The sequence below is a fragment of the Malus domestica genome, chromosome 12, assembly GCF_042453785.1.
Source record: "Malus domestica chromosome 12, GDT2T_hap1".
NCBI classification, from domain to species: Eukaryota; Viridiplantae; Streptophyta; class Magnoliopsida; order Rosales; family Rosaceae; genus Malus; species Malus domestica.
In genome coordinates this window covers 11,816,726-11,844,110 of record NC_091672.1, presented here as the reverse complement: position 1 = coordinate 11,844,110, position 27,385 = coordinate 11,816,726, and the positions used below count along the sequence as shown (strand labels likewise).

Genomic DNA, 27,385 nt, shown 5'->3' with positions numbered 1-27,385 from the left:
TCTAATTTCTTTCATTCTTCAAGAAAGGTCATTTGTAAGTTCGCAAATAACTAAAATACATATACCCTTTCAGTAGAATTTAGGTTAATATTACTGACAAATTCATAGAATATGGTATTATTATAACTAAAGAAAAAAAATATTTGCTTACCATTTCATCAACCAATATACACTGGACACCGCCAAACTTATTATCCTTTCCTATAACTTTTGGTATCCAAATCTTGCACACACGAACTTTGATATTCTTGTTAGATTGAAAAGGTAACAAACTTCAGAACAGATCTATCTTCATTGCGCTACAAATTTGGAAGCCAATATACATGTGATAGAATAGAAGTGTAGACACGTATGTATTTAGTTATTTGTAATTTAATACCAAAAAAAAAATTCATGGGTTATTCATATCAACACAAATAAATGTAATCATATTTTTCGCTCGCTTTAAATATGGAATTAATCTGAAAAAGTCTTATGCTTTATCAGTGGAATTAATCATATGATAAATACATTCAGCACATTTACAACTAGTCAATTTTATAGAAATTTGAGAGACTGTGTGGAACATTAAGCATCAATTGAGATAAGCATTTCGTCTCATGTATACTAAAATACAACTTCGGCATGTAATTTAAGAAAGCACCAAATCTGTATTAGCATGAAACGTATTCTGATGTTTTGATCTTTCCAAAATTTGTAATCATTTCTAGGATAAAGTCTCCTAACTATATTTGAAAATGAAACAGCGATACAATTAAGTTCAACTTTTTCAGGTACATTGGTGTTCTCTCCCTATTTTCTTTTGCCCAGAAATTGAGAGAATCCAATCTTGAATCCTAAATAACAAAAAAAATTCAAAACTTTTAAAAAATTTAGGAGTCAAATTCCAAAATTAACAAAACAAATATCTAAAACCCAGATTTTGAAACATAGAAATAAGCAGATATGCCAGTTGCCATTTTAGTGGCTTGTGGGCTTTCTGGAAGGTTATTTATTTGCATGCAACGTTTTGCATGCAACGTGACAACGTTGTATACGAAACCAAGCGTAAAAGAAAAGGAGAATGTTCAGAGAATAACCCAAATGAAAACCCAAAAATTGGAAGAAAAAAAAAAACCCAAAAAAAAACTTAATGTACGTTCCCAAATTTCTTGTTGGGAACTTTATCAGAAATTTCTGAATCAAAATTGTGGGAACTTTGCAATCTATACAATCCATTTTCCACTTCCCCTTACTACTTCACAACAAAATACAATTTAATCAAAAATTTAAATAAATAAAAAAAGACACACACTCACATGCATTTGCTGGGAACTTTCCAAAATTAACATAAAAACAAAATATGCAAAGACAGAAGAAAAAGCAGATATCCGAGAGAAAGAGAGAGTCATAAAAAAGTAATCCGAATAACACCCCCCCCCCAAAAAAAAAACCCAAAAAAAAAAAAAAAAAACTAATACACATTCCTAAATTTCTTGTTGGGGTTTATCAAAAATTTGTGAATCAAAATCAAATTCCAATGTAGACTCTAATGCCAAAATAATCAGAATACCAAACAAAGGCCACAAATTCATTAATTCCAAAAGTTAATGTAAACAAACCTATTTCAACACTAACATAATCCAGAATACTCAATTCTTTTATCTTTAGTGCAACACTCATCCTCAATTTTACGATTTTAGTAATTTTAAATGAGTGAATTGATGAAAATGCCTCTAGAGGTGAGGATGTTGACTTTCATTGACCTGTGTGTAGTGAGACGTACAAATTATTCTTTTAACGTATTTGTGTAGTACTTTATGGTACGAACGCATAGGCAAAAACCGTTTGCGAGTTTGGATTATAACGGTATAGTTACGGACGTTTGAAATTGGTTATTTAAAGTTTAGTTATAAATAAATTTAACTCCCAACTTGTGGGAAAGAAACCAATCAGATTTAAGCTAGAAAATAAGGGACCAATCAGTTAAAGAAAGGGAGGACCAATCAGAAAATAGAGGGAGAGAGAGAGAGAGCCAATCAAGAGAAGAGAAAGAGTGTACCCCTCTTCTTCCCGTCTACCCATCCTCGCAACCTCCCATTTTCCGTCATCGATTCCAGCCAACTTCAGTGGAATTTTTCAACACCACCACCACCATCTTAAAGCTCTCACTCCCCTCTACGAAACCCAACCAAGAACCACATTGATTAACCTTTGTATGTGGCGGTGCAAGGTCACAAAACCCGATGAAAACCAATGGTGCTCCAGCCACCCTTTTCATTTTTCCAGTGAATCAGCAAAGCGATGGCCGACACCACTACTTGGGTTTTGTAGCCCATCATCTCAGGAGTAAATCTCGACCAACCTTGACCCCATTGGACCACCGTAGGTGACGAATCGACGCCTGAAAACTTTAGGCACCCGCCGACTTTATTGGCGAAATTGACCATCTTCTGTTCACTTTTGAACTTCGTGGCAGGCGCCAAAAAATTTGTGACGCCTCGATATTCATGCTAGGAAGTTGTAGCGCGGACCTCAGTGAGTGGGTCTTTTCCTTTTTGTAGTGTGTGTGTGTGTGTGTGTGTGTGTGTGTGTGTGTGTGTGTGTGTGTGTGTGTGTGTGTATGATTGATAGTTTCCACAAATGCTTTTGAATTGATTTATGCACTACATGCCATGATTAAATTATGTTATGAGAAATGTTGCACTGTTGTGAAATGCTAAGTAATTCTACAGGACGCGTAGGTAAGTTTAGGTGAGTTTATTGTGTTGTTTGGAATGATTGAGTTATGGCATGCTCATTTTCATATAATGGCTCATCATTAGTGTTCTAAAAATCGGCCTAGGCGGCCGCCTAGGCGCTGGGCAGTGGCCAACCGCCGGGATTAATGCATAATCGGGAGCAATATCGGGACATGGATTAGGCGGGCGCTGAGGCGACCTGAGCGGCCCTTGGGCGGCCCAAGAGGGCGACTAGGTGGCCTAGGGGGTTTGGAATTTTCAATTTTTTATGTGTTCGAACTTGAGAAAGGATGAATGCAGATTAGCTTTGTTCTGATTTTTCTGGGCTTCATGAGCTTCTGCCTGTGTTCTTGCGAAGAGGAAGAAGATGAGAAAAAAATTAATTTATCTCTCTTCCTTCCACACCCACGTGATCACTTTCAAATTATTTTATTTAATTTTTTTTTGTTTCTGTCCAATTGGACAGCTAGCTTGACTTTTCTAAAGAAAAAAGGTTGTCACCTTTCAATCCATCCATAGCATCAAGTGCTATTATTTTTTTTCCCATTAAAAAAAATATTAGATTGTCAGGCTGTTTCATAGCATAAGTTCTATTGATTTTCTAGACTTGTTAGATACACATTTTATTATTTTTTTTACTATCTTATTCAGGGATTTCATACGAGTATAATTTTTTTATAAATGTCAGTGTACACTTATTTACAAGATATACAAGAAATTTATCTAAATCCGCCTAGGCCGCCTAGACCCCGCCTAGCCGCCCGACTAGCGCCTATCGTTTTTTAGAACCTTGCTCATCATTGCTACACCCGGTGTTAGTGCTCTCACCCCAGGTCAGGGCCAGTCCTTCACATGATGTTCACCTTGCACCGCACGCTCGCCTTGAATCCAAGTAGGTGCTAGTCTTATCGTACAGGTCGCATTAGGCGACTCTGACTTGTAGGTGATGCGCATAGAGCTAGCCTTCACGTAATCGTAGCACTAGAATGTATATTATTACACCTAGCCCTGTCATACAAGTCACATTAGATGACTCCGACTCGTGTGTTAGCATAGATGGATGAGCAATAGGTGCAGTCGTACAGGTCACATGAGGTGACTCCGACTTGCGTGCACATGATTATATTTATATTGCCGTTGAGATATTGTGTTGTGGCATATTTCTGGACTTACTGTTGGCATGCATTTGATTTCATACTTATATGTAGTATGATTTTTTGGAAACTATATTTGTTTTATGGTGAGGGGTTACAATGTTTTCAGAAAGGTTTTTATCAAACTTTATCTTCAGGCCCACTTTTGTATGGACGAGGATTCTTGGTAAATATTGGTATAGGTGGTTACCTTCGATGGTATAACTCTCATTCCACTTTACTGTACTTCACTTATGATTTGTCATCACGTTTGAAATGAGTTCATTCCTGTTCACATCGCACTTTTCAAATTAGGCACTTTTAGGTTTAAATTTATTCACATTTTCCACTACACTACACTTTATGACTTCATCACCTTCCAGGTGTCGATCATCACAGCTCGATTCAGAGTCTAAATAGGCATTATGGGTCGGGATGTGTCAATTAGTCAAGAGGAACTTGGGAAACATCTGTAGACATCGAAATTTCGGTAAATAAATGTTGACCGATAAATCAAAGTTTCAACGCTCATGTATTACATAAATTTTACACGTAGCGTGTGTCTAAACAAAAAATTGAAATAAGTTGGAAAAGTCATCAAACAGGACACGTGTCAACACCTGGCAGAAACGACTTATTTCATCTGGAATATTATATTCAAAATTAGGCCTTGAAAATTTCTATAAATAGAAGGCTAATTCATTCATTTGAGGGAACCAAAATCATTAGGCAAAACTCTTGAAGCTCTGAAGCTCTGAAACTCCGAAGCTCTCAAGCATCCAGGTTCCCGAAGAATCAAGAAAGCGTTATTCGTTCATCGTTCTTCCAAGATCAAGCCCGACGGCCCTTGGATCAACAATCATCCACCTTCAAGATCAAGCCCCGACGGCCCTTGAGGAAAGCATTCTTCGTTCATCGTTCATCGTTCTTCCAAGATCAAGCCCGACGGCCCTTGGATCAACAATCGTCCACCTTCAAGATCAAGCCCCGACGGCCCTTGAAGAAAGCACCATCGTTCATCATCCGTTCATCCAAGATCAAGCCCCAACGACCCTTTGGATCAACAACGTCGACAAATCCACACATCCAACCGTTCTTCAAGATCAAACCCAAAAGCCCTTGAAGATCCGTTCATCACTGTTCTTCAAGATCAAGCCCAAAAGCCCTTGGAGATCCGTTCATCACTGTTTTTTCAAAGATCAAGCCCAAAAGCCCATTTGAAGATCCGCTCAAATCCACCTTCAAGATCAAGTCCACGGCCCTTAAAGAACGTTCATCCAAGATCAAGCCTTGACGGCCATTGGATCAATCACACATCCACAAATCAACACCTTACGGAGATCGAATCAGAGGATCAAAATAGAGAGAGATTGTAACCCAAAATCATCAAATACAAATATTTGTTTGTGTACGTTGTTCTTGTCTCTTTCGTTTCAGGAATTTTCCGTGTTCACAAATTGGCACGCCCAGTGGGACATCTCTACCTCTCATCTCTTTCTCCGTTCAAGAAATTCAAGTGCACTTCCAAAATTAATGGCATCAAGGAAGGCTCAAACTGTTCTCGCAACCGGCGCAAAGAACAAGAGCGTCCTCGTCGCAACTGGTGTCACTGTGGGCATCACGACTCGAAGCATGGCAAGAGCTACTTCTGCCGCCTCTTTCACCTCTACATCAACTCTGCCAAGGGAACAAAAGCACCGAAGGCACGAGCCTTTGATCACCTTAGCCTCACTAAGGGCACCAAGGGGGGAAAGCCCAAGGAAATACTCCGAATCCATGCTCTCCGATGCCGATTCAAGCGACAGTTCAGCCATGCAAGTCATGACCATTGGAGCAACTTCAATCGATGAACAGCTGGCTCAAATGAATGAAGCGATCGCAAGGCTAACCCGAACTGTGGAAGAAAAAGACTTGCAAATTGCAGCACTGGTCAACCGACTGGAGGCGCAGGACGGTGATAAACCCGACCCAGAGGATGATCTACTAAAGAGAAGAGACGACGAATGAGAGGAGCCTCAGGTGGAGAAAAACGATGTGAAGTCGGAGTCAGACCAAGCAGCGGCACTCATGGGATCTCTTTCTATCCAGCAGCTGCAAGAGATGATCACCAACACCATCAAGGCACAGTACGAAGGGAGCTCACATACCTCCTTGTTCTACTCGAAGCCCTATTCCAAGAAGATTGATGCCCTAAGGATGCCAAGGGGTTATCAACCACCAAAGTTCATGCAGTTCGATGGAAAAGGAAACCCAAAGCAGCACGTTGCACATTTCGTCGAAACTTGCAACAACGCAGGGACGGAGGGAGACTACCTCGCCAAGCAGTTTGTGCGCTCGCGGAAAGGCAATGCCTTTGAGTGGTACACGGACCTAGAGCCCGAGTCCATCAACAGCTGGGAGCAATTAGAGCGGGAATTCCTCAACCGCTTCTATAGCACCCGCCGCACTGTGAGCATGCTAGAGCTAAAGAGCACAAAGCAGTGAAAGGACGAGCCAGTCATTGACTACATCAACAGATGGCGCACTCTAAGCCTCGACTGTAAAGACAGGCTCTCGGAAACCTCTTCAATCGAGATGTGCATCCAAGGCATGCAATGGGGTTTGCAATACATCCTTCAAGGCATTAAACATCGGACCTTCGAGGAATTGGCCACTCGCGCCCATAACATGGAGTTGAGCATCGCCCATCATGGGAAGAAAGAACCGATCACCGACTACAAGAACGACAAAGTTCTTGGGACAAAGGTGGAAAATGCTGCATGGAAACCCACCAAGGAAGCGATGACGGTCAACACATCTCCCGTCAAAATATCCACACGAGGCAAGGCGATTCAAACCGAAGCTTTTCGTGATCAAGAGACGCGTAGACGCACTTTGAAGGAGCTTGAGGAGAAGACTTATCCATTCCCCGACTCTGATGTGGTTGCCATGCTAGATGACCTGTTGGACAAGAAGGTGATCAGTTTGCCTGAGTGCAGACGGCCGGAAGAAATGAATCGTACCAACAGTCCAAGATACTGTAAATTCCACCGCTTCATCAGTCATCCGACAGAAAAATGTTTCGTACTGAAAGATCTCATCATGAAGCTGGCTCAGAAAGGAATCATCGAGCTAGATCTTGACGATGTGGTGAACTCAAACTATACCACCTTCACTTCTGGCTCTTCCGACTCAAAATTTTCACCTCAACCGCTGGGGGCATCCTCCAAGACAAGCAAAGTTGAAGGATGGACTCAAGTCACTCCTAAGAAATTGCACAAGAAGCATACGTCTCCTCCACAAGTTTGCCAATCGGAAAGGGGGCAAAGCAGCTCTTGTCAACCTTCAAAGCAACGTGAACATGTTGAAGATGATAAAATTGCGACACAAAGATCGTCCGTTGCCATCACGATGCGTGATTTCTTGCCCGAAGACTTCTTCAATCACGCGGTCAAGGCTCCTTGCTATGAAGATTGTGAGGAACGCTTTTCCAAAATTGCTTGACAAATTCACCAATGCTCCTTGTTCGCACGAGCCTAAACTGCACGAACCAAAGCTCTTTGTCTGTAAGAGCCTAAACTGCAAGACACAAAGCTCTTTGTCTGTAAGAGCCTAAACTGCAAGACACAAGGCTCCTCGCCTGCACGAGCCTAAACTGCATGGCACTAAGCTCCTTGTTCGCACGAGCCTAAACTGCACGAACCAACGCTCCTGGTCTGCACGAGCATAAAAGGCAACACCAAACCTCCTTGCCTGCACGAGCTGAAACTGCAACACGGCACCAAATGCTCCTTGTCTGCACGAGTTGAAACTGCAAACGACAACAACACTCCTTGCCTGCATGAGTTAAAACTGCAAACGACACAAAAAGAAAAAAAAAATGTATTTGAACTACGTTACGACTTGATCTCTTCTTTGGAGGGGTACGTAGGCAGCTCGAATGTTCAATTTTTTGAGTTCAGTCACATCAAAATCAAAAGAATAAATGTTTTATTAAAGAAGGTCAATTTCATTACAAATTTATTTTGTTAAAGAAAATTACTATTTTCTTTGTACAAAATTAAACTACAGTTTCTTCGAAAAAAAAAAAAATTGAATACATATGTTATTATGTATTTAAAAAAAAAATCATTCTGAAACCCCATCAGCAGCAAGCCTCTTAAAATGAGGCCATCCAGGCCCAAGTGGCAGCCTCCAAGCCCAATCCGCGGTCAAATCCAATGCTTGTCTCAAATCTCAGCCGCACTAAACCTCTCAAGGAGTCAAGGGACAGAGAAAGCCCTGTTTCTAAAACCCTAGCTAAACCCTCGCCTCGCTTCTCCTCCAAACCAAATGGCTTTCACTTCAATTCTCCGCCGATCGGCCTCCTCCCTGGCCCCACTCGCCAGCCGCCTTGCTCGTGGCCAGCGGTCTTACCACGGCGCTGTTGCCACCGCCGTCAACCGCTTCAATTTCTCCCGAAAGCACACTCAGCCGACCCCTTTCGTTCCCACCCCTCGATACTATTCGAGCCACAGTTCGGACCAGTCTCTGATCAAGGTGATCGAGTCGGAGATCAAGTGCGCTGAGGAGACCGAGGATCTCGACAAGGTTGAGGAGATTCCATCATCCTTCCCCTTTAAAATTGAAGATACTCCCGGAATCCAAACAGTGACGCTGAAAAGAACATATCAAGGTGAAGACATACAGGTTGAAGTTCATATGCCTGATCTAGTCACAGGTGAATACGACAACGATGATAACCAAAATGATGACAATGATGAACACGCCAACCAATCCAGCATCCCGTTGGTTGTAACTGTCTCCAAGGGTAACGGACCAGTTGTCGAGTTTAGCGTCACTACTTACCCTGATGAGTTTCAAATTGACAGCTTGGCAGTGAAAAATCCCGAAGATTCCGAGGATCAAATTGCCTACGAGGGGCCTGATTTCCATGATTTGGATGAGAACCTTCAGAAAGCATTCCACAAGTATTTAGAGGTGAGAGGAATCAAGCCCAGCACAACTAATTTCTTGCATGAGTACATGCTCAACAAGGACAACAAAGAATATGCAAATTGGTTGCAGCAACTTAAGCGATTCGTCGAAGCATAAAACTTTTACCGTAAGATGTTACCTGCTAGAAAAGATTGGAGGGAATTTTGTCAACAACTCCTCCTCTCCAACATGTACCAGCGCCCCGATATGCTTACCAACCCCGGCGTCGACCCCCAGGGCCAAGCCCTCGACCCCCGCAAGATCCAGGACAACTTCGAGGATTTTTATGAGGATCTGTTCGAGGAGCTGAGCAAGTACGGACAGATCGAAAGCTTGGATATCTGTGACAATTTGGCTGACCACATGGTTGGTAATGTGTACGTTCGGTTCAGGGAGGAAGAACATGCTCAAGCTGCGCTTCAGAATTTCACTGGCAGGTTCTATGCAGGGCGTCCCATCATCGTCGACTTTTCACCCTTGACGGATTTTCGTGAAGCTACCTGTAGGCAGTACGAAGAAAATGTATGCAATCGAGGTGGCTACTGCAACTTCATGCACTTGAAGAAAATTAGCAGGGAGTTGAGGAGGCGGTTATTTGGGAGAAACAAGTGAAGGCATAGCCACAGTCCTCAAAAGCATCATCGTGGTGGTTATCAGGAGCGCCCACATGGAAGTCATGGTTCGAAATGGGTTGGATTCGAATTTCGGTCCTGGAGGTTTCTGTCTCTCGATCTTCACAGCTTCTGCTCCCTCCTCCCTCTCCCTTCGTCTCTGTAGAAATTTGGGGCACCTAGAAGGCACCCAAATTCAGTCTCTCAGCCATCCATTAGATCTGAAACTCTGATCCATTCCAAACAACTCATTCAATTTCTAAGCTTCTGAAATCAGAAGCAACAAAAAATGAAGAAAAGCTCAGATGGGTTTGTGAGGGTAGATCGGATTGATCTGAAGAGCTTGGATGACCAGCTGGAAAGGCATCTCAACAGGAACACCACCACCGCTGGCTCCAGCAGCCGGGTCATCGTCAGGCAGCATGGGATCCGAATCTGACCGTGGTCGCACCCGAACCCGATCGAGACCATGAATGCGCACCGCATAAATTGAGACGATTTAGAAGAAGCAGGGGAGGCAGTTTGGAGTCAACAACCTCAAAAACGGTCATTGCCGTCACACCCACCTACGCTCGGACCTTCCAGGCGCTACAGTTGACTGGCGTTATGCACTCGCTGATGCTGGTGCCGTACGACTTCATCTGAATCGTCTAAATTGTCGCTAAGACCGACCCGGCCCCTTTCTAAACCCTGATCTCCCACCTCATGTCTTCCGCCAACGATCAGCGCTCCCAGGCGGAGCTCCTCTTCAACCTCTGCAAGCTTGCTGTACTCTCCCCCATCCCCGGCGCTCAGATCCTTCAAGCCGTCTCTGCGGTTGGGCTGGAGCCACATACGGGCTTGAGGTGGCTCATCAATACGGTGTTCACGGGCAAGCTGGTGTTGTTTCAGACGACATGAATGGGCCCATCAACAATGAGCGGCAATCCCCTTCTGCCCGTCAGTTCCAAGCAGCAACGGCGACGGTAAAGTCTCCGACATCAAGGTTGCACCGCTCTTCTCTTGCACCCTCTTCCGTCTCTTGCCTCGCAGCTGCCACCCACTTCAAAGACCGCTGTCAAACGACTAGCCGGCCGAGAAGCTCTTCCTTAAACTCCAGCTTTCCGTCCGTCTTCGTCCTTCCCTACAAAATCCCTCAGCCAAGCATCCTAATTTATACAAAAAAAAAAAAAAAAAGTGGTGGAGCAAAGCAAAGTGGTGCTGTCACCACGTGAAAAAAAAGAGGGTGGAGCAAAGCAAAGTGATGCTGTCACCACGTGAAAAAAAAAGGGGGGTGCACCAGGCACCATGTGCAAAGAAAAAAAATAAAAGAATAAAAAATATATATATATATATTGTAAAGGTTTTGGGTGCTCCACTTACCGTGTTTTGATTGTTTTAAAGCCAAGACTGGAAAGAAGGAGAAATAATATAAAAAAAATTTTGGTGGAGTCTTGGTGCCTCTGGCACCATGTGAAAAAAAAAATTAAAAAAAAAAAAAGAATGGTGGATCAGTCCATGTGAAAAATTAATATGTATGTATGTGTGCATAATATATGTATGTTTACAGCAAAAAAAAAAAAAAAAAAAACCAAATGCATCGAGAGAAATAAAGTCCGCTTTTCTTTATTTCTTTCTGGAAATTTTTACATAAATTTGCATTGTACATACAAAAATAAAAAATAAAAAAAATAAAAAATCAATCAAATCAAATTTACAAGAGGGGATCTTCAAGGACGATCAGGTGCCACCTCACCACTCGGCAGAGCTCCAGAAATGAGAGGCACTGGAGGTTGACTGTTTGAAGCCTCACCACTCGGCGGAATTCCAGGAAGAAGAGGAGCCAAAGGATGATCATTCGGAGCTTCACTACGCGGTACAGCCCCAGAAGACGAAGGTAAATGTTGTTAGAACAAACCCATAAACCTCCGATGATCAAGTAAAATCTGACCATCAGATTCCTGCATCTGGTCAATTTTCCTCTTCATGTTTGTGGCATAGTTGTGTGCGAGCTTGTGCAACTGTTTATTCTTATGCTTGAGCCCCCTAATCTTCTGTTTGAGACTCATCACTTCAGCCGCCAAGGATTCAACTTGACGGGTTCGAGCAAATAGGCGTTGGGCCATATTAGACACAGAACCTGCACGCTGCACACTGCACACTAAGAGCCAGAGAATCTTTAACAGCCAACTCATCAGACCGTTTGGAAAGTAGTCTGTTATCTCTGGGAGTGACAAGGTTCCGGGCCACCACCGCAGCGGTCATGTCATTCTTCATCACCGAATCCCCGACGGTAAGAGGACCAGTAGGGGATATGAAGGATGGGCGCCATATGTTGTCTGGAGAAGGCGGGACTGCCTCTTCACCAAGATTCAAGTCAAAACGACGGTCGGAGGGTCCAGACATTTTCAAAGTGTTGAAGAAAGAAGAGGTCGGACGAATCAAGATCTTAGAAGTGCAAGAAGGGAGTTTCTACAAGCGAAAATTCAAGTGTGCTTTGAAACGAACTGCGTGCCTCTATAAAAAAGCAGCACTCGACGGGATTTCAGAGATCGAAGAGGTGAGCTCAGAGTTTGAAAATGCCGATTCAAAAATCGAAGAGGCAAACTCAGAAATCGGAGAAGCATCTTGCTTTTCCAGACGCGTTAGCCCCCGTCACACGCAAACTCAGCTTTGCGAAAATCACGGGCAATTTGTTAAAGTGCCAATCCCAGATATCGAAGAGGCGCCAGTCTTTTCAGCCTTGTCAACACCCGTCACATGCAAACTCAGCTTTGCGGAAATCACGGGCAATTTGTTAAAGCGCCAATCCCAGATATCGAAGAGGCGCCAGTCTTTTCAACCTCGTCAGCACCCGTCACGCACAAACTCAGCTTTGCGGAAATCACGGGCAATTTGTCGAAGTGCCGATCCTAGATATCGAAGAGGCGCCAGTCTTTTTCAGCCTCGTCAACACCTATCACACGCACACTCAGCTTGACGAAAATTACGAACAATTTGTCGAAAATTTCTGATAAAGAAGAAGGCACGTGAAGCCATACTGATCAATCACGCATTGGTTACCGACACGAGTAAAAGAATAGTACCTCTACAGGTACTAACGAATTTCCTATAACTGTCCACCTTCACCCTCCATAGCGAGGCAGACATACATAACCTTTCTTCATCTCCGAGAATACCTTCCCAACGAAGCCTCTCGGGTCACTCAGTGTTCCTTATTCCTTGGGGTACCTCTGCAAGCCAATGACTCCAAAGCAAAAGTATCTCATATCACCAGGGTAGAAAGCAAGAGTATCTCATATCATGCGTTCTCCCTATCCTTTCCTTTGTCCTTGTTCTTACCTACAAAGACAAGGATAAAGAAAACAATATGCCGGAACTTCCACTCAAACTCGGGTAAGGAACCGACTGCTTGGAACCCTTCCCTGATTGCCTACCTAGCACTGATCTCGAGTACTCGTCTCCCACTGCTGTTGTACTTCCAAAGAAGCTACCACATCTGCCTGAAGAATAGATAAGGCAAGTGAAAATGATACCTTGCAGCATGTGGAGACAACGTGCAGAAGAAACAAGCAGAGAAGAATGCAGCATGCACAGTCAACTCAGCAGAAAGAGTCTGAGATGAAGAACTCGAGAAGATGCCACATCTGCCTGAGGAACAAATAAAGCAAGGGAAAATAATACATTGAAGCATGTGGAGACAAGCACAACAAAGCACGTGCCGATTCATCCGCTACTTCTTCAAAATCAAAAGTATCTCATATCATCAGGGTTGTAATCACTCTGGACGGTGAACTCGTTTTGACCCTCAAATTCTTGGGTCGACTTACTAGGCGTTGTGGGCTGCACGTGCCGATTCACCACCCTTGAATCGAATCCTTAAAGATTAAGTCACCAACTTGAAGAAAAACCCATCAATCTTGAAGATCATACCGTTGACCAAACTGTTCAGGTATGAATTAGAAAGATTGAACAAAGAAACAGGTTGTCACCTTTACCTCGTGCCTGCTTGCCATGTGTTTGAGTCAACCTTCAAGAATCAAGCCTCAACGGCCCTTGAAGAAGTTTCCAGCCAAATTCAAGATCAAGCCTCGACGGCCCTTGAGGAAATCACAAGTCCGATCCAAGATTAAGTGTCTACCACCCTTGAATCAAAACCTAGTTCAAGAATAAGCTGTGGAAAATCAACAATTGGAGGAATCCAGAAAATCCTCCGACCCAGTTCAAGATCAAAGCTGTGGAAAGTCAACAAGCGCAACAAAATATGTGCCGATTCACCCACTACCAAAGTCAAAGATCATCTACCACATGAAGCTCCTTGTGGTCTAATTTCAACCTTCAAGATCAAGCCTCGACGGCCCTTGAAGAAATTTCAAACAAAAGTTCAAGAACAAGCCTCAACGGCCCTTGAAGAAATCTCAAGCCCAATTCAAGATCAAGCCTCGACGGCCCTTGAAGAAATCTCCAGCCCAATTCAAGATCAAGCCTCAACGGCCCTTGGATCGACATCTACAGTAAGGGACTTCAAAACGCATCTCCTACACGTGACAAGCACATGTATACAACGCGCCTTGAAGTGGGGGCATTTGTAGACATCGAAATTTCGGTAAATAAATGTTGACCGATAAATCAAAGTTTCAACGCTCATGTATTACATAAATTTTACACGTAGCGTGTGTCTAAACAAAAAATTGAAATAAGTTGGAAAAGTCATCAAACAGGACACGTGTCAACACCTGGCAGAAACGACTTATTTCATATGGAATATTATATTCAAAATTAGGCCTTGAAAATTTCTATAAATAGAAGGCTAATTCATTCATTTGAGGGAACCAAAATCATTAGGCAAAACTCTTGAAGCTCTGAAGCTTTGAAACTCCGAAGCTCTCAAGCATCCAGGTTCCCGAAGAATCAAGAAAGCGTTATTCGTTCATCGTTCTTCCAAGATCAAGCCCGACGGCCCTTGGATCAACAATCATCCACCTTCAAGATCAAGCCCCGACGACCCTTGAGGAAAGCGTTCTTCGTTCATCGTTCATCGTTCTTCCAAGATCAAGCCCGACGGCCCTTGAAGAAAGCACCATCGTTCATCATCCGTTCATCCAAGATCAAGCCCCAACGGCCTTTTGGATCAACAACGTCGACAAATCCACACATCCAACCGTTCTTCAAGATCAAGCCCAAAAGCCCTTGAAGATCCGTTCATCACTGTTCTTCAAGATCAAGCCCAAAAGCCCTTGGAGATCCGTTCATCACTGTTTTTTCAAAGATCAAGCCCAAAAGCCCCTTTGAAGATCCGCTCAAATCCACCTTCAAGATCAAGTCCACGGCCCTTAAAGAACGTTCATCCAAGATCAAGCCTTGACGGCCCTTGGATCAATCACACATCCACAAATCAACACCTTACGGAGATCGAATCAGAGGATCAAAATAGAGAGAGATTGTAACCCAAAATCATCAAATACAAATATTTGTTTGTGTACGTTGTTCTTGTCTCTTTGTTTCAGGAATTTTCCGTGTTCACAACATCATGGCGTCCGGTGGGACAGGGAGATTCCAGGTATGCTGCGGCGCGAGCCGTTAGATTAGGTGAAGTGGTGGTAGTGGTGGTACAGGTGGTTGGGGAACTGGAATAAAAGCTAGGTAGTGGATTTTAGTTAAATGAGTTTGATGGAAAGAGGAGGAACGTTGTCGTAAGGAGGCAACGACAACACACAAACGTAGAAAAGCAACATATATCCCATGCCCGTTTTTGTCATTCTAGTATGCATATTCTCTTTCTTTTCCATTTACCTTTGTAATTGACTTTTCTTGCATTGCTAATTGAATATTGTTGAAGACATGGGTGTTTAGTATGTTTATATGAGCTCCATTTGGTTTATTGATCATTCATCTTCAATTGAATATGTTTTCACTATCTTTCTTCCACTTATCCAACAATTGATGCAGGAGATATTTCAAAACCAATATGGAACCCTGGCTACATTTCACTGTTTGGCACATTAGGTCCAAATTGTACACGTCTAGCTAACTAACTAACTTCTCTTTTGTATGTCATGTACCCCTTGTGCAAAAGAAGAACAAAGAGTTAAGAGCGCAATGGATTTGCAAAAAGAGAACAAAGATGTTACTGCACAATTGAAGGTTTTTTTTTTTTCTTTTTTTTTTTTTTTTTTGCTGCAAGTCAGGGGCAGACCAACAACACTGGGTAAAACTTTTTTGTTAGCACCTCAATACGTCTGGAGGTATTGGATTGCTGTTTAGTGTAGATGGGACACCATAAGTGTATTCGACTTATACTTGTTATTTTTGGGAATGTTCATGTTAGTTTTTGAGATATTACTTGGCGTATGTATTCAACTTATGTAATTAAATTCTTGATTAATGAAAATGTGGTTGACCGAAGTATTTGCCACAGCCCGTCCCTGATTTTACGAAAATGCCCTAGAGGTGAAGGATTTTTGACTTTCGTTGACCAACGTATAGTGAGAAGTACGAACTTATTTCAGCGTATTTCTGAAGTACTCGACAATACGAGCAGAATAGGATTTGGAGTTACGGTTAAAGTTTTACGGAACTCTAACCTGAGAAGTACTTTTACTTTGGTTAATATATACATACATATATATATATACAGGGAGCTTAAGGGGAGGGATCCCCATTTTTTCAAAAAAAAATGGGGACACGCTCCCCACCGTTAGATTGACTTTAATGAAATTGTGTGGTTGAGATTAAAACACAGGCCATAGAATCTCAACCACAGGATTTCATTTAAGTCAAATCCAACGGTGGGGAGCGTGTCCCCATTTTTTTGAAAAAATGGGGATCCCTCCCCTTAAGCAATTCCTATATATATATTTATGTGTTATTATTTTTATTAGTTGTTATTAGAAATGGGAAAAGAAAGAGGAAGGCATCGGAAGGAAAGGAAAACAGAGGAAAAAGAGAAAAAGAGAGATTGGGCAAAGCTGCCCAATCGGAAAAGAAGAAGGAAAGGCCAAATGGGGAGAGGAGAGAGGAAGCTGATTGGCCAACCAGAAGAAGGAAATGAGGGAAAGGAGGATGAAGGAAAAGGAGAGGATCGGCCGGATCTTGTCGACCCGCGCGCACCCAACCCGTCGACCTAGTGAAATTCTGGCGGTTCTGAGCCGTTTTTCAGGTGATTTTCATCCCATCTCCACTTGCAAGCATCACCACATCTCTTCTCCTTCATTTTTCTCTTAAGATTTGATGGAAATTGGGTCAAATCCGTGACATTTGGCGATGGTGACTCCAGCGGGTCTTGTGTTGATTCTCCAAATTCTGAAATAATTTCTTCCAATTGACACTACACATACACTTCCCTTGAGGCCTAGAAAAATGCCCAATTGTTGGTTGGAGCGGCGGAGTTGAATTGAGGACGAATTGAAGAACACCACATATAGGGTTTCGTACGGTTTTGGCAAAATGAGCTTTTCCAGGCCAAATTGGCCTTGGCCTCAGGTATAATGTTTACTCTAATAATTGAGATCTTCATTTCTGTAAATTTTGATAATTTTTGGAGATAGTTGGATTTTTCGGCGAGTCGGGGCGGCCGACCGCCACCCGCGGCGGCGCCTGGCCAGTGGCCCGCCAATGTCATTCTTAGCATGTGTTTAATGTTCTAGGTTCAGTTTTGATAATTGATTGACGTAAATTGAGTAATTGAACCTAAGTTCGTTACGATTCGTGGTTAGGTGAAAATGTGAATTGACGATCCGACCGTTGGATCGCCACCAAACTTTGATACGTTGTAATACGTAATATTTGAGGATTATAGGAACTTATGGATTGGGAATCCGATTTACTGATCTTCCGGAATCGGAGTTGTAAGTTCATAAAATAGAATGTTAACCGTCACTTGGTTTTGACAATTGACGGAGATCCGACCGTTGGATGATAAGGAAATTTTAGGATGTTGTTCTAGAGATATATTGTGGACCTCTGGAAGTTATGGATTGGAATTTTTAGTTGCAGATCTTCCGGATCGAACTACGTAGTGACGTGTTTTATATAAGTTATATATTCTATCGATATGATTTCTGAGGTTTGATTTGATGATTGTTCTAGGCGCCGATCGTCATGATGCTTTGATGTGTTGTGCTAGGGAGTTGTAGGGCGAACTCCAGGTGAGTGGGCAGTTTTGTTTTCCGTATATACCTATATAAATGAGATTTTTTCCCAGGAAATCAATTTAAGTGACATGTGATATGAAATGCGATATGAAATGCCATGCAAAATATATGCCTAATTATTTATGCATTAGTAATTGCATACATGCATGATTGGTGCTGCAGATGCACAGGTAAGTGCCAGGTAAGTTCATAAATTAAATTATGTAATTGTTGAGTTGATATGATTGAAAGCTCATAAACCTGCACTAGGGTGATTGTGATTTAGTAGAGATGATTTAGGCCTGTATATATATATATATATATATATATATATATCACCCCCACACCATATGCTCACAATTGGATCCAATTTAGGTGCCCAGTCTTGTCGTACAGACCACTAGAGGTGGTTCCGACTCGTAGGTAACTAGCGATTTATCGCATAGCTATTAGGAGAGGATAGCATGAGCATAACTATATTTCACTCAGTTCAGTCGCACAGACCTTTTCAGGGGTTCCGACTCGTGTGCAGTGTACTGCCGTACATGTCACTTGCGATGACTCCGGCTAGATAAGATTGATGAGATTGATTATGAGCTATAGATTCAGCCGTACAGGCCACTATAGGTGGATCTGGTTGACATATTATTTTGCATGAGTTACTTATATGATTTGATGAGATATATATTTTGGCATGGCATATAATTCACATATCACTACTTCTGAGTATGGTTTTGAGACAAGTATACGTATTACATATTTCTGGGAAAGTATACGGGTTTTACAGCGAGGAGTTATCGTTTTGATAATGAGATGATTTTCGAAAAACTTTGTTTTACTGACCCACTCAACTTTGTTTTGCGCCCCTCCAGGTTCAAGATAGCAGAGCTTTGGTGGCCACGAGGAATCCAACGGTGTTTTGACAGAATTCACAAAAGTAGGACTCACCCTCGGGTGTTACATCTTAGTAATTGTATCTTTAAAGCTTCCGAACTGTGTAAATGGTTACGTCACTCTCACGTGACGGCCAGCATGCCCTCCTTCGAGACGGGGTGTGTCAGTATTACCTTACATTTGTTATAAATTCTAATTCCAAACTAAAAAACAAGGAATATGTGGTAGTTTGTTCATCACATATTGAAAACCAATAGCTATTTGATTTTGACATATTTGACAAATTTATAGGTCACTAAATTTTATGTTTTGTTACACTTATTTCGTCACATATCTCCTCGAATCCAGTATCCTAATCATTTAATGGGTGGTGTAGATGGCATCATACATAAAATATGTGACGAGCATAAAATTCATAACATGGACTTTCGGTGACGCCTTATAAGTGACACTAGCAGTTACATTGGATGTGACACATTTTCCCTTTTCGTGACGAATATATGTCGTCATATAAACCTTATCTTTTTGTAGTGATATTATAGAGATAATATACTATGGATGAGTCCATAGGATTAAAGTTATGGGAGCAATGTCCTAAATGAGGTTAGGGTAGAGAGACTTATATTCCATAGTTATAGTCCATAAACAAAATTCCTACTGAGTCCATAAACAAAAATTCCTCGCCGTTTGGAAAGTCAACTAAACTATCTGGAAAGGTTGGTGCATATCGCATTAAGGTTAACATGGTCTTGTGCTACGCGGGTTGGACACGTGGTGGATATACACGTGCTTGTTTGTTGAACTAATCCACTGAACACTTATCACCAAAGAAGCTTAAACGAATGGATGCTTACCATATGTCAAATGTTACAAATCTTTAGATTGTAGTATGCAAATAGTTCTTAGACCTGAATGATGATTGGATATCTTGTGCTTATAATTATGAACTTTCAATTTCATCACAAAGCCCTCACTACCTCACAGGGCTTGACAGTGCATGGCACGGGTTCATGTGTATGTGTACGGAGATATAAAGGAGATCTCTCTCGAAGCCGCTTGAAGATCCATTTCGAAAATTTATGGCAGAGTATTGTTGATCAAGCTATGTTTGTAAGACCTGCTTCAACATGAGATGCATCATGGTTATCACATATATCTACTTATGATTTGACATAATTTTATATCACATATATCTTGATCGAGATATGAGTGATAGAAGAACCGAATTACATTGTAATTACAATCAAAGTTCAAATATTATGATTATTTTATGAATACCTTTATCTAATCCAAGTAACCATGACATACTGCTATGTATCATTTATGAATTGTGGGATTAAATTAATTTATTAATTAATTTTACTTGCTGCTTTAGTTAGAACCTAAGAGGTCACACATCTATGATTAAGATGGAACGAATAAATAAAGGTTTATTTGGAGAAATTCTTTTATATGAAGCATTTTTGTTCGCTTGGACTAGTTCCCATAGTGGTCATGGAAACTTGGAGGTTCCTATTCCACCAACCAATTTCAAGAAGTCAAGGATCCGAAGAAGCGAAGGAGAGCAAAGGAATGAAGACTCTCTCTTGGGTGAACAACGTGTGCAAATGCAAAGAGATCTACAAAGGTATAATGGTTCTCAATTCTCTCTTGTAAATTTGAGTTGAGTCACGGTTTACCATGCTACTAGGTTTTGAATTTAATGGTCAAGGTTTATTTTTTAGTGCATATACACTTAAATAATCTTAGTTTAGCCAATTTTTCCTTCATTCATGGTACCAGAATAGGTTGTCTTGTGTGTGAAACCCAACGACCACACGTGCTCCACGTCACCCGATTGGTTAACCTTTGCTAAAATAGAGACAAAATAACCAAACATGAGAGGCCGATTTGGTCAATAGTTTACTTTTAATCTGTAGTAAAATTGTCGAAATCTAAAATCGAGTTTTCACCTTTGGCTGTAATTGTACACCATAAATTGTCTCACATAATAAGATATTACTTGCTTTGGGCTTCATCCACAAGGAGTTTTTTTTTAATCCAATCCTACGGTGGTACTTATGAATTGAAATCCTCTCCGAATCTCGAAGTCCAAAAACCACATATTCAGAGATCCAGGCCATTCAAGAAAGAGAGAGAGATCTAGACCCTTTAGTCTGTGTGGAGGTGCGCCAGTGGGATGGGATATTGAGTTCGTAAGATTTAAAATGAGTGGTCTGAATTTCTAAGTCTGCCAGCTCAAAACACAGAGATTTAGAGAGGATCTGAATTCGGTAATAAACACACTGATGTGAGTCCAAGAAATGTAGGATCTATCTCACCTAGACCGAGTACCTCAGCAGTGTCCTAACACGGATTTGTTCAACTATGATACTAATAAGCAACGCCCAGACGAATTTGTTCTTGGGCTGAGAAACACAACTTACATGGAAATGTGGGGTTGCACATATAAAGACACTTCACATGTAATCATACAAGTGATGTGGGATCTAGCACACCTGGTAACCTGCCAATGTCATTTTACTCAACGACGTAAGAACACTACACTAACTTGATTCGAATATTTTGTGAGTGGCATTATCCACACACCCATTTTTATCTTCCACACACCTTCTGTTAATTAATGTCTTTTGATTGTCTTTTATTTGTGTTTAGTAGCACACAACCAACCATCGGGTTCAGGTAGGCCTACATTTGGGACAACTATATTTTCAACCCGGTTTGAATTTTCACGCTTTCTGCTATATTATGGTTTAAAAAAAAAAAAAAAAAATCATTTTCGTTGGCCTCTGAAATCTCATGGCCTGCCCTAGGTTTGGTTTGAGAACTACAACCTAGAGTCGGCCGACCATGAGATAACATGATGGCCAGGAAAAATCTCAACTCTAATCAGTGACATAAGCTTGAAATCACATGCGTGGCGCTACGGAAATGAACATAAAATCAAGGAGAGGATTTTGTTACTACTTATCTTATTTTACCTGTATTCCAAGCTTGAAGCAGTATTTCAAGCAACGTTCAATTCAGCAGAATGCAGCGAGGGACAGTACTATAATCTGTAATAATATTCTGCGGAAACGATTTGTTTATCCCCTGAGCTACGGAGGAGAACAAAAATTGGATTTCATTGCAATGACACGAATATGCGTTGAAATAAGAAAGTCACTATCTGTGTCTAGCTCCGAGAAAATTCTCGGCTGCGGCTGGCAGCAGCAAGGACTGCATTCATCAATATTCCACGAAATCCACCCTTCTCCAACTCATGAACGCCGGCAATGGTAGTTCCACCAGGTGATGCTACATCATCTTTTAGCTGACCTGGATGCTTCCCAGTATGACAAGCCATAGATGCTGCTCCTAATACCTGCAAAAAAGAAACAAAGAATCAGACCTCCCCACAACACCGAACTGATGAGAAACAAATTGACAAAATATTTTGGAATGCAAAACGCCAAGAAAATGTATTATAAACTCTAAACCTTGCACAGAGAGCGATTTTTTCAAAATGTACTCGTGATGTGCAAGCCACCAACATCAAGGTCCAAAGGCAGTAGGAGTTATACAATATCTAAATTTTTTTGTACACCTTTGTTGGTAAAGGCTTTACTTTGAGAAGTAACATGATTAGATACTCTCATATTTTTTATGCCAAATGTCCCTTTCTAGGAGATCAAGACCTACACTGTTAAAGTTTGTGAGAAATAGAAACACATACACGATGGTATGATGATGCCAAATGACAGCTTGAGCGCTAAACCACCAAGCAATATAAATACACTTACAGTTTGAGATGCTAGACCCAACGCAAGTTCTCGAGGTAAACCTGCAGCAACTCCTCCATCTGCCAAAGCCTCTATTGCCAAATATATATATGCAGGACCACTGCCACTGTATGTTTATAAAGCGCATTAATCAAACCACAATTTATGAGTGCACCTCTTAAGTTACAGTTTACTATTATTTGGACAATACTTCATGGTTGACGAACCAAAAAACCTCTCTAATTGCAAGGGTACTTGAAAGGGAAAAAAGTCTCTAATTGCAGTAGGAGATGAGTAACATTTTGCATTGAAGTATGAATCAGAATCAAGTAGACACAAAGCCACATACCTCAGGCCAGTAACTGCGTCAAAGTATTTTTCATCAGCTTTCCATGTCTTGCCTATTGATCCAAATACTTTAGCTATGAGGTCCCCATCTTGTTCTGTTGCACCTCCTCCCAAGCTCAAAACTATTTCACCAGAAGATTAGTGGTGCATGACATTTTTCATCCATTTTACAAAATTGGCACACCAAATTACAAATAATATGAAAACAATCCAAGGAAAATGTGCATAAGCCAGAGGGAGACTTGAAGAATTCTAAAATACATTAACTAGACATAAGTAATCCGCATTTTACCTCTTGTCACCAGAGTCACGTAACAGAAGGATGATCTACAGTGACCAGATATCATTACCTAGTTAATACTAAGAAAAATACCTCTTCAGTACGTAAATAGCTGATAGTTTTTACATAGGGAGAGTTCCGAAGGGCAGGGCGAGAGAAGTACAACATAAGGCTTGGTAGATATTACTTTAGAAAAGGCTCGCCAAAAAGAAATATTACGTTAGAAAAATCCTACCAACCTATTAACAACAAAAATGCCTACTATGCATCTTAAATTTCACTGAAAACCTGATAGCTATATGGAGCATCTAATTGCATCTTAGCATTGTAAGTATGCAAAGCAAACTAAAGTTCAAATACAACCTGTAGCCAACACAGTTTACAGGTTCATAAAGAAAAACAATAAAGCATACATTTTTAACATCAATATGAAAGATTAAAATATTAAAAGGATAACATAAGTACCTGAGGCTGCTGCACCGACAGCTGAAGGAGTATTTGGCATTACCCTAATAAATCGGTTGTGACCGGCCCATTCCTGAGAAGGATGGAACAATTTTGTTGGAAAAATAGATAAAAATCTGGAGGCCATGGACTCAACTTTTTATTTTCAATAAGTAAGATTCACAGCTCAAAAGTTATTTATTAAAGTAGAAAATTGAACTCAATGCATGAAAGACAGAAAAAACAAAAGAAAAAAGAACGTAATCATACGAGTAGAATAAAAGCACTTAGAGAATGGAGAACAAACAAGAGGGAGAGATAGTGGGGACAAAATATAGTAGTTATAGGATTTCACATTATGATTTCTAAAGTATAACATGATAAAATTATTTATTCCAAATAAATTAGATCCTTAAAAGTCATTTCCCGGATCATGCCTCCCTGGTAGTATTAAAAGCATGCAGTCCAATTATTAATTAAACATATACGGACCAAACCAAATTATTCTGTTCCTGAAATCATAAAACTAGTAACCCAAATTACTAAGAAACTTCAATTTTCATTACTATGTACAATTTGAAGGGTGAAAAGGGGGCTAAACTTGGGAGTGGCTAACTGTTGTAAGTCTGGGTAATTGATTCACTCTGTGCAAAGAGAAATGCTAGCAACATTATTGTCAAACACGACTCTATATTCTTTCTGGTTCTTGGCACATTCATAAGTTGGGAAAATGATTATTATACAGTTGTTTATAGATACCGACCAGTAATAGCCATTGCCCTATATTTTCAGTCATGATATCTTAAATACCTTTGAAAAATTACGAACTGCACTATTTCCCTATAGAAAGGAAAACAAAGGGGAGAACTACAAGTCCCCTGAATTTAAAATTCAAGAACTGATGCTAAGGTGATGAAATTTTATGTGCACATGATACATTACTCCTTCAGTTCATCAGATTATAGTGCGCATGTTTTGTGCTATTTATCGGTCTTTCAGCCTCCGTATAGCTAACCAAACATTGAGGACTTCACATTTCTCCATGATAGAAAAGCCAGTCTTGCTTTCTTTGCTACGACTAAAATTTGGTAAACAGTAGCATCATATAATCCATTCACTTGACACTGCAAGGAAACCAAATGCTGAACAGAACAATATATTTATTCGCCTATGGATTTAGACAAAGAAAAGGGTGGCCTTAATGCACTTGGGGGAAAAAAATGTCCTCTTTCACTGTCAACTTCTAATAAGATCCAGAGGGCAGACAAAGAACTAAGAATTGGCTCGGCCTTCAAAAAGATTACATATGCATGAAAGACTTAAATTAGCCCAGCCCAGCTCTTTGTCCTCCCTTTTCCCCTTCTTACAAATTTAACTTCCTACTCTCTGTCTTCACAACCACACTCTGACCCTGCCCCCTCATAGCCACTCAATAGAGTCGCAAAAGGGCAGAGACGTGACAGAAGGTTGGCCAGTAAGGAATAGTAGAGAAGAAGGGGAGCTAATTCCGTGGAGCGCGGCTATCCAAATGTGGCTGCGATAATGTGTAAAAAGGAAAAATTATACATCTAACTTTATTCTTTGAAAACATTTATAACTCATTCACTCCAACTCTTAGCTACTTCTTGCATTGCATTTTTTTTTTTTTGTTTTTTTTTTTTAAATTCCTTCCTGTTTGTGCCCCACGGCCATGTGAATCTATTCTTACGTGGCACTTAAGAATAGAGCTTATTTAAAAAACTAGGCTTAGCAATACCCTGATATAAACTTTTGACTACACCGCGTACAACAATTAAATCAGTTAACAGATTCAGAACATGATTTTCCTCAGAAAACCGAATACAAAACAATCAAAATCAACACATTAAATTGGAAAAAAGAGGTCCAAAAATGAAATACAGGGTTTTGGGCAATCCATACAGTCAATGTGGATAAAAGTAAGAAGAGTTGCAAGTGAGAGACCTGCAGATCTTTCAATTTGACTCCAGCAGCAATTGAAACAAGCAGCTTCTTTCTGGAAAGAAGCGGCCTCAACTGCGAAACTACATCTTTAACTGCAAGCACGAAATCAAAACCGCAATGATACCATTATCGAGTAAACAACCACAAAATCACCACCTAATCATTCATGCCCCATATATATCTTTACAATCAATGCACATTATTTCAATCATTCAACAAATAAGAAAAAAACAAACAGCCAAATCTTTCAACTAAAACAAAATTTTCAAACAAATCCGAGATAATGGAAAGTGGAAATACCAACTTGAGGTTTGACAGAGAAAATGACGACGTCACTCTCTTCGACCACCTGCAACGATGCAACTTCAGTCATTCAATTAGATACAGAGATGTGCAAAAGCAGGGAAAGTGGGAGAAAGAGGGGGTTCAGACGTCGTCGTTTTCAGAGAGGAGATGGACTCCGAAGGACTCGAAGGCTTGGCGACGACTGGGGTCACGGTGGAAGGTGGAGATGCGATTGGGAGGGAGAACCCCCGATCGAACGATTCCTCTGGCGATGCTCTCAGCCATTTTACCTGCTCCGATAAACCCTAGTTTGTACGTGTCCGTCGGGATGGGTAGCGCCTCCATGGCTGCAATGCGACGTCGTATTTTTCTCACTACGCTGCCGGGGACTGGTTCAGTTTGTTACGTTTTCTCGAAGCGGGAGGGAGATTTGATTTGGAAAGATCCTCCGGCGCGGAACAAAAGGAGATTAGATTTGGTATCGGATTTGATGACACGTGTCAGGATCTGGTGGTGGAGATAATGATTTGAACACGTGTCTTCTGTTCTGACGTTGGATTTATTTATGCGTTTGCGTTTCATCTTTCTGTTTTGCACGTGCAAGTGAAGCGATAGAAATCCTTAAACCCAACCTTCTCGGTTCTCTTTTACTTCTCAGATCTACATTCTCACTTTCTCGTCATGACAAGTAGATTCCACTAACACTCAATTTTACCTAAAATTTAAATTTTAAGCAATTATAATTTTAATTTTGCGTGCTAATGAAGGTAAGTGAGAAGTTTGCTAGCATTTCTCTATACAAAATCCTCCACAAGTCTATTATGGGGTTTAATCACCTCAAAAAGGGTTGTGATTGATAATTGTTGCGATTTTAGTTTTTTTTATTTTTGTGTTAAAATTGAATAAATATACATAAGAAAAATTAGGAAAGTAGAAGAGTAGAGAAAGAATGGTACTAGAGGTGTAGAATAACTGGAACAAAGACTGACACACAAAAAGAGAACTAAAAATTAAAAATCAAATTTCACTTTGGACATGTTTGATACTAGGGCTGGGCATTGAAAAAAAAAAATCGATTGAACCTCCCGAACCGTACCGACAATTTGGTTTGGTTTGGTTTTTTATTTTGTTTTTTAATTTTCGGTGGTTAAATTGAACCGCACCGACCTTAATTGGTTTGGCAATCGGTTCACAAAATGGTCGATTAACCGAACCGACCCGCATATATTTAAATTTTTTTAATCATAAATAATTCGTGTAGTAATATAAATAGTTAGTTATTTACGAGTTACCGTGTTTCCACTACATGAAAACAAAACCTGATTAGTTTAAGAGTCCTTTTCGAGAAGAATAGGGGCACCGTTTGGAGAACTCAGTAGCTGCTGCTTTGATGCACTCCTTGGACTCCTTCATTTGTGCTTTCATTTGAGCAATCACTCATATTGATGCTATATTCTGTAGCTTTTGGAAGAGAAATTTATTATTTATTTTCGTCTTCACACAAATTGAAAATCAATCCAAACCAACCCGCCACATTCGATTAACCAACTTGATCGGTGGTTTCGGTTTGCAATTTTGGTCAAACCGACTATGTCGGTTTTGACCCAAAACCAATCCAAACCAACCTGCGCCCACCCCTATATGATACGTAGGATTCTAAGAATTTCATTCTTTTCCTCTTTATTTCTTGCCATCCCTATCACCACTTCACCTCTCTTTTTCCTCAGTCTACTTCATATCTAAAAGACATACAAGAACGACATGGTTATCAAATGAATCCTAAAACTTGAGGATTTGAACTCGTTGTCAATTGTTTTTGCGGTGATTACTCTAACTTGACACGTTATTAAAGCAGAAGATCTACAATTATTTTTATAAGA

The 27,385-nt window shown here is 40.8% G+C and overlaps 3 protein-coding genes across 3 annotated transcripts; 2 read left to right on the top strand and 1 right to left on the bottom strand.

The window, feature by feature from the left end:
- Positions 1-8,090: 8,090 nt before the first annotated feature.
- Positions 8,091-8,966, top strand: LOC114820212 (uncharacterized protein At2g39795, mitochondrial-like). The gene has a single exon (XM_029090757.2). The coding sequence runs from the start codon at positions 8,165-8,167 to the stop codon at positions 8,924-8,926; it is 762 nt and encodes a 253-aa protein (XP_028946590.1). The 5' UTR covers positions 8,091-8,164; the 3' UTR covers positions 8,927-8,966.
- Positions 8,942-9,421, top strand: LOC114820213 (splicing factor U2af small subunit B-like). Its single transcript, XM_029090758.2, has one exon. It carries the CDS (start codon positions 8,942-8,944, stop codon positions 9,419-9,421), a length of 480 nt encoding a protein of 159 aa, XP_028946591.2.
- Positions 9,422-21,357: 11,936 nt separating this feature from the next.
- LOC103454613 (pyrroline-5-carboxylate reductase) lies at positions 21,358-25,965 on the bottom strand. The gene is made up of 7 exons (XM_029090688.2): positions 25,653-25,965; positions 25,521-25,569; positions 25,221-25,312; positions 23,280-23,352; positions 22,536-22,656; positions 22,208-22,313; positions 21,358-21,789 (listed from the first exon to the last, which is right to left on the bottom strand). The coding sequence occupies exons 1-7, from the start codon at positions 25,848-25,850 to the stop codon at positions 21,601-21,603; spliced, it is 828 nt and encodes a 275-aa protein (XP_028946521.1). The 5' UTR covers positions 25,851-25,965; the 3' UTR covers positions 21,358-21,600.
- Positions 25,966-27,385: the final 1,420 nt, after the last annotated feature.

What these genes read in the sequence shown, in the direction of transcription:
- LOC103454613 (XM_029090688.2), bottom strand. Translation starts at nt 25,850, where the DNA reads ATGGAGGCGCTACCCATCCCGACGGACACGTACAAACTAGGGTTTATC. An exon ending in TCCTCTCTGAAAACGACGAC is followed by an intron (nt 25,570 to 25,652) that starts GTCTGAACCCCC and finishes GCATCGTTGCAG; the next exon opens with GTGGTCGAAGAGAGTGACGT. An exon ending in TGTCGGTGCAGCAGCCTCAG is followed by an intron (nt 22,657 to 23,279) that starts GTACTTATGTTA and finishes CTGGTGAAATAG; the next exon opens with TTTTGAGCTTGGGAGGAGGT.
- LOC114820212 (XM_029090757.2), top strand. Translation starts at nt 8,165, where the DNA reads ATGGCTTTCACTTCAATTCTCCGCCGATCGGCCTCCTCCCTGGCCCCA.
- LOC114820213 (XM_029090758.2), top strand. Translation starts at nt 8,942, where the DNA reads ATGTTACCTGCTAGAAAAGATTGGAGGGAATTTTGTCAACAACTCCTC.